The following is a 15,373-nucleotide window of genomic DNA, read 5'->3' as shown; positions in this document are numbered from 1 at the left end:
ACAAACATATCTACTCAAAATGAAAAACAACAAAACAACACACTCACAAAACGGCAAAACAACTGAGCATGCGCATTGGTGCCCAGCCGCAAGTTCCCTGGCGCGCGCACACAGTTCCCTCTGCGGAAGCCATGCCCACTCCAAGCCCCGCCGTGCCACTTCCTGCACACACACACACACCCCCGCCGCACGCACACACACAACCCCATGCTCCATCACTCCCCCCGCTGCCGCACACACACACGCAACCCCACGCTCCATCACTCCCCCCACCGCCACACACACACACGCAACCCCACTCCCCCCCCCGCTGCTGCACACACACACGCAACCCCACGCTCCATCACTCCCCCCCACTGCCGCACACACACACACAACCTCACGCTCCATCACTCGCCTGCCCCAATCTTACCTCCTTTTACTTCACGCCACCTCCAAACCCCACCGCACCCCTTCCCGCCCTGTCAAAATCCAGGAAAGACAGGAAGGAAGGAAAGAAGGAAGAAAGAGAAAGGGAGATAAAGAAAAGGGGGAAGGAAGGAAAGTTAGAGAAAGAAGGAAGAAGAAAAGGAAAGAAAAGGAAAGATGGAAGGAAAGAAAAGAGAGACAGCAGAAGAGAAAGAAAAAGGGGGAAGGAAGGAAAGAGGTAGAGAAGGAAGAAATGAGAGACAGAGGGAGGGAAAGAAAAAGGGGGAAGGAAGGAAGGAGAGAAGGAAAGAAAAAAGGGAATGAAAGAAGGAAAGAGGGAGTGAAGGAAGGGGGAAGATGTAGAGAAAGAGGGAGGGAAGGAAAGAAGGAAAGAGAGAAGGAAGAAAAGAGACCAGAAGAGAAAGAAAAAGGGGGAAGGAAGGAAGGAGAGAAGGAAAGAAAAAAGGGAATGAAAGAAGGAAAGAGGGAGTGAAGGAAGGGGGAAGATGTAGAGAAAGAGGGAGGGAAGGAAAGAAGGAAAGAGAGAAGGAAGAAAAGAGACCAGAAGAGAAAGAAAAAGGGGGAAGGAAGGAAGGAGAGAAGGAAAGAAAAAAGGGAATGAAGGAAGGAAAGAGGGAGTGAAGGAAGGGGGAAGATGTAGAGAAAGAGGGAGGGAAGGAAAGAAGGAAAGAGAGAAGGAAGAAAAGAGACCAGAAGAGAAAGAAAAAGGGGGAAGGAAGGAAGGAGAGAAGGAAAGAAAAAAGGGAATGAAGGAAGGAAAGAGGGAGTGAAGGAAGGGGGAAGATGTAGAGAAAGAGGGAGGGAAGGAAAGAAGGAAAGAGAGAAGGAAGAAAAGAGACCAGAAGAGAAAGAAAAAGGGGGAAGGAAGGAAGGAGAGAAGGAAAGAAAAAAGGGAATGAAGGAAGGAAAGAGGGAGTGAAGGAAGGGGGAAGATGTAGAGAAAGAGGGAGGGAAGGAAAGAAGGAAAGAGAGAAGGAAGAAAAGAGACCAGAAGAGAAAGAAAAGGGGGGAAGGAAGGAAGGAGAGAAGGAAAGAAAAAAGGGAATGAAGGAAGGAAAGAGGGAGTGAAGGAAGGGGGAAGATGTAGAGAAAGAGGGAGGGAAGGAAAGAAGGAAAGAGAGAAGGAAGAAAAGAGACCAGAAGAGAAAGAAAAAGGGGGAAGGAAGGAAGGAGAGAAGGAAAGAAAAAAGGGAATGAAGGAAGGAAAGAGGGAGTGAAGGAAGGGGGAAGATGTAGAGAAAGAGGGAGGGAAGGAAAGAAGGAAAGAGAGAAGGAAGGAAAGAGGCCAGAAGAGAAAGAAAAAGGGGGAAGGAAGGAAGGAGAGAAGGAAAGAAAAAAGGGAATGAAGGAAGGAAAGAGGGAGTGAAGGAAGGGGGAAGATGTAGAGAAAGAGGGAGGGAAGGAAAGAAGGAAAGAGAGAAGGAAGGAAAGAGGCCAGAAGAGAAAGAAAAAGGGGGAAGGAAGGAGATAGAGAAGGAAGAGGAGAAGGAAAGATGGGAGGGAAGGAGGGAAAGAAGGAGAGAAAGAGGGAAGGTTGGTCACAGCAATGCGTGGCGGGTAAAGGTTGTTATTTCTATGATTATTATGATGCTATTATTCCTATGAGACCCTTTTAGGGGGAATGGGAGAGGTGTCAGGTCCCGGAGGCAATGCATTGCATTATTGTTATTGTTATGATGGTGGTGAAATAAAAGGAAATAAAAAGCGAAAGAAGGAAGCAAACAGGGAGGGAAGAAAGGCAAAGGAAGAAAGGGGGAGGGAATGAAGGAAAGAGAGAAGGATGAAACCAAGTAGTGAAAGAAGGAAAGAAAGAAAGGTAGAGAAGGAAGAAAGGAGAGAAAGGGGGAAGGAATAGGTAGGTACCTCTCTTTCATAATAGTCCAGATATCTACCTCAACTTTGATAAGTTTTACTATAGGCCACAGCAACGCGTGGCAGGGCACAGCTAGTGTTTTTAATAAATTTTACAAATACCATACTTGCCTCAGATTGCTCAGACAAATTTGCTAAAGTAGGCGTTTTAAGATTTGCATCCTATAGTTCAAAAATGTCTTAGACAAAATCCAAGTTAGGACAAGGCATGATAATACACTCTTTTTTCATTCTGAGAACATCTATAATGGTCCTTAATTGCAGTCAAACAAGTGGTTCCCACAGTGGTTCCCAAACTGTGGTCCATGGACCACCAGTGGTTCACAAGAACTAAAATATGGTCCACGACCTTCAACCTTACTAAACTGTTGCAACAAGAGCAACTGGTCTTGCGAAACCCTCTTATAGTGCCAAGACTTATTAATTATGGTTTTCTGTGGGCAAACAGATGGCAACTACTGAATGGCATATGCTCTGTATCAAAAACTAGAGCTGATGTGGTCTATCCAATGCAATTTTCTGAATCAGCACCCCAATAACCAAACCAAATATAAAGTTGACCAAAAACCGATTCGTAACCCTTTTGGTACTAATGTTGGAGAGTGGTCCCTGGTCAAAGTGCTCCCTGGTCAAGTGGTCCCTGGTCATAAAAGGTTGGGAACCACTGTTTTAGAGCCTAGTTTACAATGGCTTAATATTCTATGCTCAGTTGCACCCTCTTTTAAATCCTGCAGTAATCTTAGATTTAACTGTAGCATTTTTAATTGTGGGGAAGGATATAGATTGGAATGAGGACCCAGTTTTAGTCCATAAAGGTAATGCATATTCAGGTTTTTTTCTCTGTACTCAGTGTTTTGGTGAATGGAATCCCTCATTATAAAAAAGACCAAGTGATTTAAAAATAATATTTTCAAATCTCTGCTTACTCTTTTACCAAGTCTTCTCTTTTAATAGTAACAAAATAATGTGACATACTCTTTTCAAAGAAAATCATCTAGCTGGGAAATTAAAATTGATTCAAAGGATTTAAATATTTTCTTTTCCTTCAGCAATGGAGTTCCATGAAAACCTACAAAGTATAGGAGCCAAGGAAGGTTTAAAGGAGAGAAAACTCCAAAAAGCAGTGGAGAGTTTCACCTGGAATATTACAATTTTAAAGGTAATGCCTTCTAAGGTGGTTTTCTTCTCTTTAACTACAATATGCCCCCTTTTTAAAAAGTACTCAAGGATGATGCTGACATTGTGACCCTAAATGTGTTTTTACTAATGGATTTGATGAACCATTGAAACATTGGGGATGTTGTTTTTTGTGCTGAATTTACAGAAACTGTTCATTCTGGGCTGTTCCCACTGGATACTAATGGAGTTTTGTCTGAATTTTCATCACCATATTTTGAACAGGGAAAAAAGCACAGATTGAAAAATGTTAAGATGGGGAGAAAAAACCCACAGATTTATTTTCACAACACCCTCTTGAAAAATTGTTGTTTATTCATTCAGTCACTTCCGACTCTTTATGAACTCATGGACCAGCCCACGCCAGAGCTCCCTGTCAGCCCTCACCATCCCCAGCTCCTTCAAGGTCAAGTCAGTCACTTCAAGCATAACATCCATCCATCTTGCCCTTGGTCAGCCCCTCTTCCTTTTTCCTTCCATTTTCCCCAGCATCATTATCTTCTCCAGGCTTTCCTGTCTTCTCATTATGTGGCCAAAGTTTGAAAAATAGTGACATCCAAAGTTAACCTATAAACACCATGTTGAACCTAAGATCAGTATTCTCTATATACTACATGACATAACAGCCTTAGATCTGCAGATGATACCACTTCAATGGCTGAAAGCAAGGAGGAGCCGAGGAGCCTTCTAACCAAGGTGAAAGAAGGTAAAGCAATGGTATTCCCCATGGTAACCTATGGATGTGAGAGCTGGACCATAAGGAAGGCTGAGGGTTTTGAACTGTGGTGCTGGAGGAAAATTCTGAGAGTGCCTTGGACAGCGAGAAGATCCAACCAGTCCATACTCCAGGAAATAGTGCCTGACCACTCACTGGAGGGAAGGATAGTAGAGGCAAAGATGAAGTACTTTGGCCACATAATGAGAACACAGGAAAGCTTAGAAAAAACAATGATGCTTGGGAAAATGGAAGGAAAAAGGAAGACGGGCCGACCAAGGGCAAGATGGATGGATGGTATCCTTGCAGTGACTGGAATGACTCTGAAGGAGCTGGGGGTGATGACGGCTGACAGGGAGCTCTGGCGTGGGCTGGTCCGTGAGGTCACGAAGAATCTGAAGCGACTGAACAAATAAATAACAACACTACATGACATTCTGATTTTCATATTGAAGAAAGAGTGATTCTCCTCCTCCAAATCAATTCAATGGATTATTTTTTTTTAAAAGAAAATAAACATTACAGTGCTAAATAGGCAATTGAATATGATTGCATTTTTTATTTTTACTTCATTAAAACAAAGTTTAATTGTTGTTGTTCTGTTCTGTTATTTCTTTTTAAATATTGTATCCTTATTGTTGTTCTGAGCAGAAGCCTGGAATCATGATCACAATTTTTTTTGTTTGTGTGGCCAGAAGTCCAAAGACTCTTGATGTAGCCATTAGAAATCTGTTTCTTTCTCTGAAAAGAAGCAGCTGTATTAACATTAATGCAGTTAAGAAGGGAAAATTAAGTGGCTTGCCGCTCTTTCAGAATTCATCAATAGCATTTAATGATGTACAGAAAAGATTAATGAATTAATGTATTTTCTTTTTTTAGTAACTGAATATGTTTGCTTCCCATTTCCCCATGCTTAACTACAGAACATTTTTATTTTTCACTTTGCCCGGATACAGAATCATGCAATAAACAAAGCTTTCCCCCCTCACATATGGAAGCATACAATTAAAATGCAAAACTGTTTGCATTTGTCTCTATGATGTTTTTCATTCAGCAGAATGAAGGATGATAATATTAATGCAGCTGCCTCCTTATCTCTTACCAGATAATTCCATCTTTCATCAGGCAGATAAAAGTTTCATTTGCTTGTTGAGGAACTCTGTTCTGCACTAAACTGTGGGATCTATTTTAATGATAAAAAATTCATTCCATTCTCTCTCCCCCACATGCTGTTGAAAGGTTTCTTTCAGTTTATTTCCAAAATGCAATTTCATCTCACCTCCTCGCAGTATCATTCTTCCCACTCAGAGGCTTATTTCAGGGCCTGTTGCAGAAGTATATTCGGTACATAAACAGTAATGCTCATCCAACCCCCCCCCCCCCAAAAAATATACCAGGATGGGGCAAAAGGTTTTGCCTCCTGTGTCATAAAAACATTATGAATTAACATATAACAGCAGAAGTTGCTACAGATCATAGACTGAAGCGTCCTCTACCAAAACCGTCATTTAACACAGTCACTATCAATTTGTACACATTTGTGTCATTGTTTAACCCAGGCATCAAAACCATTTTGGAAAAAATCAGAGTTTTGCTTCATGACCCATGATTTTAAAGTGATTTTAACATCATTCAAATCATTGAATCTAAAACCACATAGGTTATGTTTCAGGGGTCCAATCAGGTAAAAGTCAGAAGGGGCCAAATCATAAACATTCTTCAAGTGATTATGGATTTCCTTAGGTGCACAACCTTCTTTTGTCAAAAATTCAATGATGACTCTTTCTTTCAGCTTCAGATTCATGGCTCTAATCAATCAATTGGAAAAAGAAAAGACTATATCAGTAGAGTAAGGTTACCATGCATAGATGGTCCAGTAGCTGTGAAAGAAAGAAAAATTAGAGCGATGGAGGCATTACTTTTTGATCCACCCTCATATTACAACAACCACTGGGTTTTTTGCTTTCATTTTGTCATTTTTGGCATGCACTAATAAGCCAAAAATCCTGATTTATTGAGAACCAGCTATCTTATTTTATTCATTTATATCCCACAGTTTTCCCCAACAGTGGGACTCCCAAGTGACTTTCATACTAGTTAATGCATTCTACATACACTTGCTTAGCTTCTCCCATGTGTGGGTAAACTTTCCCAAATTCCCAAAATTGCTGTGCTGTCTAAACCCTATATTCCTGATATATTGGACATTTTACAAAGATTAGTTCTTAGCTTAAGAACGAGTTTCCTAGCTTGTTTCACAGCATCAAGTCTAGAGTATGAGTTTGAATGACATGGTGAGATATCAGTTTCTTTATAATTTAGACTGTTATGTAACGCGTGGACTCAAATAGGCACACAGATGGGTAGTATGCACCAGCACACAGATTGTTATAACATGCCTTGATTATTTTGAGACCTGAGTACATATGAATATAACCCCAGTATTAACTCTTGGCATCTGAATTGAGATGGATCATGACCGAAGTTCTTGATTAAGTGTGTGCATTCATCTAAGAGAAAACCGACTGCAAGTATGCTTTCTCTAGAAATGAAGTTGAGCATATACCAGACCCCCGTGGTACAATTCATGTAATAGCAACATTTCAGAAAACATTATGTGCTACTCATAAAAAGTATTCTGAAATTAATTCCCATTAAAGTTTGCTTCCATGGTGTTAGGAACAGAACCTGGGTGCTATAAAACTTTATCTAATGGTAACTGTTGACTAGAAGCTGCACAGCAGTTCTCTGCTTTCTGAATACCTTCTTTCCATTAGTAATTAAGTTATGATTTCAAGCAAAGACTGTTTTGGGAGTTCTAGAGGAAGTGGCTAGGAATCTTGTGAGGGCCATTTCGGTACATTAAAAAGAAAGAAAGAAAATGTACCTGTTTGCTGCATGGGAGTGAAATAGGTAGAGAAGAAATCTGTGCCACAGAAGGTTGTCAGACTCTGCATTTCGCAGATGTGGGAGGAGAAAGCTAAAGATATTATGGAAAATGTGACTGTAAATGGTCAAACCCTGGCGATCAATGGGGTGACAGATGTCGCAGCCAGATCGCCCTCACATCCCCACATCATTGAATGTAACATAACACTACTGCAGGTAAAACCATCCCAGAACCATTTCTTTGCATCTCTCCTCCAACATTTTTTTTTCATGGATGGTAGAGAACAGGAGGAATGAGAGAATTAATGGAACTGTACTCCAATAGCCAGATGAAAGATTCATTATCTGCCAAGATCAAAGAATAATAGAATATTAGAATTGGAAGGGATCAGAAATGGCCATCTAACTTCTGCTTACAATCCCAAAAGTCCATCATCTCCAGGGTTGGTGGGATGGGAGTTCAGATACTTAAATATAATGATTATTTATTTATTTCGTATACTTCTACCCCACCCTTCTCAACCCCCGAGGGGGGACTCAGGGCGGCTTACAAAAAGGCGCATCTTGGTGCCTACATAAATACAATAACATATAAAACCAGCAATTAAATGGTCAACAATTAAAACAATTAAAACAACAATATATCACACAATCAATAGCCAATCTCAGACACAGCGTTCGCCAGTCTCACCAGTCATATTTCGCCAGTCATATTTCGTTCCACCTTGTCCAATTCCTATCCATAGTCACAGTCCTTTATTCATCTGCCAGATTGCCCAAACGCCTGGTCCCACATCCATGTTTTTAATTTCTTTCTGAAGGAAAGGAGGGATGTTGCTGATCTAATCTCCCCGGGGAGTGAATTCCTTAGGTGAGGGGCCACCTCTGAGAAGGCCCTGCCTCTCGTCCCCACCAATCTCACTTGTGACAGAGGCGGGGCCGAGAGCAGGGCCTCCCCAGAGGATCTCAGACTCCGAGGTGGGACGTAAAGGGAGATGCGTTCAGACAGATACGCTGCGCCAGAGCCGTATCTCTCAGACTTCTTTTCTCTAAGTTAAACAAACCCTGCTTCCTAAGCTGTTCCTTCTAAAGCTTGGTTGCAAGAACTTTGAGCATTTCAGTCACCATCTCTGGATATGTTCCAGTGTATGAATATCTTCCTTGAATTTAGCGACCAAAACTGGACACCATATTCCTGGTGAGGTCTGACCAAACCAGATCTATTGCGTCCTCTGGAGACTCAGCACAAGACATCATCAGACTGTGTCACCCATGGGAGACATGGCCGCTTATTCCTGTGATCCTTTGCCCCTGCTCTCCATCAGCTACTGAATGGCTGTAGTGAGGGCCATCATAGCAAAATAGTGAGGTGGGGCTGTGGTCATTGTAGAAGCAAGAAGTGGAAAATCAACCTTAGCAACATATATCACTTGAATCTTGGCTAAAATCTGTTTTCCAATGAGACAAAAAGCTATGGCAACAAGGGTATTAGGATCATCTCCTTCATAAAATCTCTTGAAATGAATTGAAATTCTATAATTTCAGTGGGTCTTGTAAGGGAAAAAAAGTTATTTATGGGCAAAATGTACAATGTAATGTGTGTCTATGACTGCTCCTGTAGTTGTATACTGTGTCCCCTTCCACACAGCTGAATAAAATTCCACATTATCTGCTTTGAACTGGAATATATGGCAGTGTGGACTCTGATAATCCAGTTCAAAACAGATATTGTGGGATTTTCTGCATTTATATTCTGGGTTATATGACTGTGTGGAAGGGCCCTGTGATCAAGAGAATGCAGTCTTCAGATAAAAATGAGTTCAGCTTTAATAAATGCACTGAATGCATCTCATCATAAAGGGATGGAAAGTGTCTGGTAATACTTACAGAACTGCATAAGTTTCAACTTACTTATTCCTGTGCCTTAGGCTTTTCTTAGATTTCTATTCTCTTAAACCTATGTATGTATTATCTTAAACAGTCTTAAGAAAATAATAATAATAAATGAAACAGTCATATCTGAAATAGATACACACATCCAACACATCCATCTCTTGTCAGTTTGAGGTAACTTTACAAAGAACAAACACACTTCAGATAATATTAAAATCTTGGGGTTTTTAAATGTTTCAGTTAAGTTTTCTTTTTTTTTCAGCAGGACTAGAATGAATAGTTTGCATTTCATTAAGTTTATTTTAACAAACATAAATCAGCTAAGATCTAAATAAACCGAAATCAAAGTGACGTTTAGTTAAAATAAATTTGCACAGTACTGTAGTTTGTGGAAACATTTGTGATAACGTATATATGAGTCATCTGGTCAACTAAAATGTTTTCTGTGAACTTTCTCTGGTTTATGGGAGTTTTTTTCCCAAAAATACTCACATTCTTTTGAAAGACTCAAGGATGCTATTTGAGCCAAAGTTCCATGGATTAATGTTTTCTCATACAGAACAAACATTAGTTGCCAAACACAAGTTTCCAGGGACCTGGTCTCTTTTAGTCCTCCCAATTATGTGACTCAACAAAAGTAATGTAGTCCTCTTATATCTATACAAAAATGTATATATCATTAGATCCATATCAAAATACTCTTAACGTCACTAGATCCTGCCTGATCTTGGAGCTTAAACAAGATCATCCTTGGTTAGTACTTGGATGGGAAGTTACCAATGAAAATCTCATGATTTGGCTGTATTTCAGAGAAAGGAACTAACAAAATAATCTCTTAGTATTCTTTGCTTTGAAAAACCCTATGAAAAATGAATGCACTTGCTCTAACTCAATAGGCAACCTGAAGGAAGAGATCCACCATCAGATAGAAATGTGAATGATTAACAGCTTTTGTAGTTCTGTAAGAACTGCTGTACCTTTTTGGACCATGTTTACATTGTCCAGGCTGTGATGTGAACACAGCAGGGAAATGCAGTTCTTGAATTCTGCTATGTTTGTGGTCTTGTGCTTGACAAAACATTGCACCTTTAAGGTTATTGCCCTTATCTTTTTGAGATGGATTTGATGCCATGCTACCTGCAGTTCATAGAAGTTGCTAATGTTAAGGGGTATCTCAATCATCTCATACAACATAATGGAGATTGCTAAAAGACCCACAGAGATATAATTCTTGTCTCATAAATCATTCAGCTTCATGGTAGGATTATTTATAGTGGCCTAGAATGTAAACAAGAGCTTTTCTGCCCACACATGGAATTTAGCACAAAGCAACAGAGAATAAGCAGGAGCGTTAAAGTATGTGTACATCCATATTCACAGTTCCCTTTTTTCAGAAAGTCCAGCTGTACTCCAGTTGTATGTCCAGGAATTGTTCTGCCTCATTGAAAAGAACGAAGAAGCCCAATATGTGAACACTGAAATAACTGGTTGCAAGCAATAATGAACTGGCCATGCTTTCTGTGGTTCTTGGATTCCACCCAACATGTTAAAACTCGAGCAGAGGTCCATTGCCAAAATCGGATGGTGGGAAAGATTCTTGCCTTTAATTCATTTGACTATTCAGATTCAAAACAATTCAAGTAGCATATCATCATGTGTCTTTGCTCAAAGTATTCAGGTTTTATAGTAAATCAGAACTGGAAAATGGTCATATTATTGATAGTTGTGACTGCTTTTGTTCCTAACAGGGCCAAGCTGATCTTCTCAAATATGCTAAAAATGAGGCACTGGAGAACCTAAAGCAAATACACTATGCTACTGTTTCATGTGGACTGAATAAGCCAGGATCCGAAAATTCAGACTCTTCAAAGCCTCGTCGAAGCCTGGAGGCTATACCTGAAAAGACAGCTGAAGAAAATGGAGAATGAAAGAAAATTCTCACTATTTGGAGTTTATAACTCCTCAACCATTGTAGCTGCACAGGACATTTTGCTTTGCACTTACTTGGGGTGGGGAGGGGCAGGGAGATCCTGGAATTCTAAAAGCACAACTGGAAAAGCTAATTACAATCCATGAAAACTGTGAATGTACGTAATGTGTGTGAGGGCAATTGGATTGTTCTACCATGAAACAATACTGCTGGTTAAAACATGCTGTATATGTGTAAACAATGTTCATGATCCAATAACAGTGTGCAGAAAATCCCATTGTCACTGAACAGAGGAACACATTGGTTTTCTTGACTGGAAATATGCTATAATGGCAAGGGAAGGAGCTTTTGTCATTGCTCAGAAAAGTGCCTTGATTTGGGGGGAAAATCTAGGTGTACGATACAATTTTCTTGATTTAGGAGCAGTGCAGTTATACAGTCATTCTGAGGTAAATAGATTAATTGTTGCACATCTGATCCCCTCCCCTTTAAAAAAAAGCACACATTTTACCCAATTGTGTGGTTCAGATACTTGACAGTGTTGAATTCTGAAAGTGCTACAGTTGTTCTGGGTTTCTTTTTTGTTCTTGTTGAGCCATAAATAAAAAGGGGAATGTAAAGACGAAGTGCTTACTCACGACACAGCACACTGTGCTAGACCTATTGCATAAGGAGGAACACGTGCAATCAGTCTGCCATTAAATGCCTGAGTAAGGTGCGTAACCTATTTACACTGAAGAACATCTACAGATGTCTACAGTTAATGTAAACGTGACCAAACTGCAAACAAAACATTGTAAATAATTTTATCATTTTGTGGATGTGAAGAAGTATTCACATTAAAATGTTTTATGATACAATTCCCATGTTCTCAGCCTACAACTGAAATTTAATTATGTATGCTTTGTTTCAAAGTCAAATAACCTTTCTTAAACTTCCAGATCCATCACGAATCTCAATACATGGTTTTAACAGTGGTTTATTTCTGTTTGCAAAATCTCATACTCACGGTGAGCTGCATATACAATATTTGTATAAACCAAAATCTGCCTCCTAATGTTTCTGATATAAGCAAAATGGAGTGCAGCACCATAAGGTGCAATAAGCTTGAAGCAAAAGAAGTGTGTGTGGGTTGTTGGAGGTTTTTTGGGCTGTATGGCCATGTTCTAGAAGTCTGTTAGAAAGTGTGTGTGTGTGTGTTTTATATAGAGAAGTTTAAATCATCATCTTGTGCGGTAACCTTTTCCTCTCATCAACAGTATTCTTGTGAGACACTAGACAATCAAGTGAGCCTTCACTATGTTGGGCTAAAAATACAGATTGCATGTCTCTGGTTCTGTGCATCTCAAAAGCTTCCTTCCCTTCCAGCCAGGCTTGTTCAATAAAACTACCAGATGCACTATTTTAGATCCTGTTTCTACAATTTAAAACACTTTCTTGAATTACATTATTCAAAGACATGTTTCAGTGTATGCATTCAGTGTTGCAGTCTGAGACTTCAATAATTCAGAAGCAGGGTTGCAATCTGAAAGAGGAAAGCAGTAGGGATTGTTGTTTAATCAGGAGCAAGTGCAAATTATGTAGTTTCCCGATGCCGCACCAAAGCCAGAGACGAAGAAGGCTGGGAGGTACAATTTAACAACATTTAGAGGGCCAGAGACTTCCCATCCCTGTCATAAAGTGAGCGACTTCTCAGAAAGCACAACATTTCACTGATTTTGCTTTCCACAATCGGCTCATCATCCTTGATGCCATCAAGGAGAGCAGTCTTTTCTTGGAGGAAAAAAGATTACCATGGAACTAACCCTAAGTGTCCATTAATTGCTATTCATTATTGTGTCCAATAACACACATTAGTTTGCATATATTTTAGAGTGGCCTACATCCAAAACAAGCACTGAATTTTTTGTTAGAAAGAGACGAGGTTGTAAACAAGCCATTGCACTAGGAGTGGAATGTTGAAACGGCTCAGAGCACGGCCACTCGTTGCTGTCTTTTAAATAATCCTCTCAAATGCTTAAAACGTGTGCTTCAGAACCTTGTTTTTATCTTCAGTACAGGAACAGGCTTTTGTGAGTCAACTCAGGAGATGGAAGAATCAGGCAAAGAACCAAAAGGACAAGAAACAAAGGTTCAGCATTCTTTGAATTTTGCAGACAGGCTTCTTCCCCTACCCCAAATACATGAAGTACTTTCACTTTTCTGTTCCAGTGAGAATAGAAGCTTTAAAGGATTATAGCTGCAAAGAGCCAAAGGTGTCTGCTGAAATTGATCTGAGCATTCACTTAACAACAACAACAACAACAACAACATCTTTATTCTCATACTCCACCACCATCTTCCCAAAGGGACTCGGGGTGGCTTACAAATGGGTCAAGACACCCACAAAACATAAAATCAAAACAATCCATCAAAGCAAAAATGTAATTTAAAAAGAGCATAATAAAATATAACAATCCAGATAAGAACAAAATTAAATAAAACATAAGAATATAAAACAGCAATGTTGAAACTCAAAACAATGCTCAGAAAACCAGTAACCAGTAATACAATGGACATGACCTGACAATAAAAAGGGCCAGGCATGGGATAGTGCAAAACAGGGTACCATAGGGCTGGGGTATTGGATGAAGTACAGAGAACAAAATATTATCAAGCTACCTAGGCATTTATAACTAGGGACTGGCCATTCTCAAATGCCAGCTAAAACAATCAGGTTTTCAAATCCCTGTGAAAGGACGACAATGTGGGGGCTTGCCTAATATCCCTGGGGAGGGAGTTCCAAAGTTGGGAGGCCACCACCACCACCCTTGTCCCCAATAACTGTGCTTGTGACAGTGGTGGAAGTCAGAGGAGGGCCTCCCTGGTGGATCTTAGAGCCTGCACTGGTTCATGGGGGAGATGCGGTCACAAAGATAGGCAGAACCTGAACCATTTGGGACTTTGTAAGTCATAACTTGCACCTTGAATTGGGATCAGAAACTTATTTGCAGCTTTAATAGGGATGTCGTGCACTTCAAAAATATAATGGTCAAGATTCCAGATAAAATCCTTAGTTATGTAATTACTATATTTGCATTATGAAGTAGTTTCTCCTGGCTCTGTTCCCACCCAGGTGACTTATCAGATGCAACTGCTGCGAGCAATGGGGGTTTATTCTCCTGTCAATCAGGACACAGGAGACTGACTTTTCCACACACATGAGTAATTTTGGATGTGATTGTCAGAGGCAGGATCTTTATTGCGATATCTTCTCATACTGGACATCGTACTAGACAAAGCATCAGCCTGCTGTGTCCCAATTGGCAGAAGGAACAGACTCTCACCACTCGCAGAGGTTGCTGGGGCACATTTACTGAACTGAATATGTAGGGATTGCAACTATGAATTAGTTATGGATGCATAACATTAGGTTACACATAATTACAATTGTGAATTCCAGTGAGTATTGTAAAGTGATATTACAACGGGAGGGCAACATTTTCAGCAACATGTAGAATGAATCCATACAGGATTGCCAGGATTCCTGTCCCTTTAATGGTTGTGCAGAAGAGAGAATTTTACCAAGTAAAAGGATTTTTCAGCAGGTGTTGCTGAATTTTCTGAGATGCCTTCTTTTATATACCCATTAAAGAGACAGGTGTCTTGTCCTTATTACATCTCACAATTCAACTTCAAAAATATCAGGATGAAAAAAAATCAAGGTGAAATGAGAGCTGTGTATCTCACTTGCCCACCTTCTATATGCCAAGTGCAGGCATTATAAACTAGTGTTGTGTTCACTAACTCTATTCCATCATAAATGTGTTCTGGGCCTTTGAATCCCTTTTAGGTGATCTGATAAATTATAGCAATTATTAAAACATAAAATGAGAAAAAGTAAAAAAAGAAAAAAAGAGCCATCACCACCCCAAACCCAAATAGACCAGGGGAGCTGTTTTAGATGTGGGAGCAGGTGTACCTGGGACCATTTATTGGTTCAGGGAGCACAGTATTGTCTGGGAGCACTTCATAAAATAATTAAGGAAGGGCATAAAAGCCACACAATCAGCAACTTTGTACAAGCTCCTGCATTTGGTGTTCCTGATCTTTGAAAACAGCATGCAGTGTGAGAGTGAGGCCATATGGGTCCCATAGCCAATGGAGAGACAACATGGTAAGAGTCAGTATCGCTTGCTTTGTAAATGTTTGAAAAACTGGTGCTTCTTTGAAATACAACGGATGCCACAAATGCAAAACTGCAGAATGGAAGTTGTGTGTGTAAGTGTATAATTTACATATTCTGTATTTAATTAACTGTTTGGCCAGCAAGCCAATTCATTTGTTAGGTTCTCATAGCAGGTTGTCCCCGTTCACTTGTCATTTTGGCATTCTACAAAGTTTGTGTTTTCATTGATAACACTGATTTTGGTTTTATTCCCATACTGCAAACACTCTTTTTACAGTCTACCTTCCTGATTCTTCTAGGA

At 40.0% G+C, this 15,373-nt stretch overlaps 1 protein-coding gene across 4 annotated transcripts in view; it reads left to right on the top strand.

The window, feature by feature from the left end:
• Window positions 1–11,764, top strand: part of PLCL2 (phospholipase C like 2) — a 135,194-nt gene extending 123,430 nt beyond the window's left edge. For all 4 annotated transcript variants that reach the window (XM_060781978.2, XM_060781980.2, XM_060781977.2 and 1 more), the window contains exons 6-7: window positions 3,351–3,460; window positions 10,723–11,764. In XM_060781978.2, the coding sequence (XP_060637961.2) occupies window positions 3,351–3,460; window positions 10,723–10,902 (290 nt within the window). In that variant the 3' untranslated portion in view covers window positions 10,903–11,764. The remainder of the gene's footprint in view (window positions 1–3,350; window positions 3,461–10,722) is intronic.
• The last annotated feature ends 3,609 nt before the right edge of the window (window positions 11,765–15,373 follow it).

This window comes from Anolis sagrei, chromosome 6, assembly GCF_037176765.1.
Source record: "Anolis sagrei isolate rAnoSag1 chromosome 6, rAnoSag1.mat, whole genome shotgun sequence".
NCBI classification, from domain to species: Eukaryota; Metazoa; Chordata; class Lepidosauria; order Squamata; family Dactyloidae; genus Anolis; species Anolis sagrei.
This window is presented reverse-complemented; position numbering and strand designations above follow the sequence as displayed.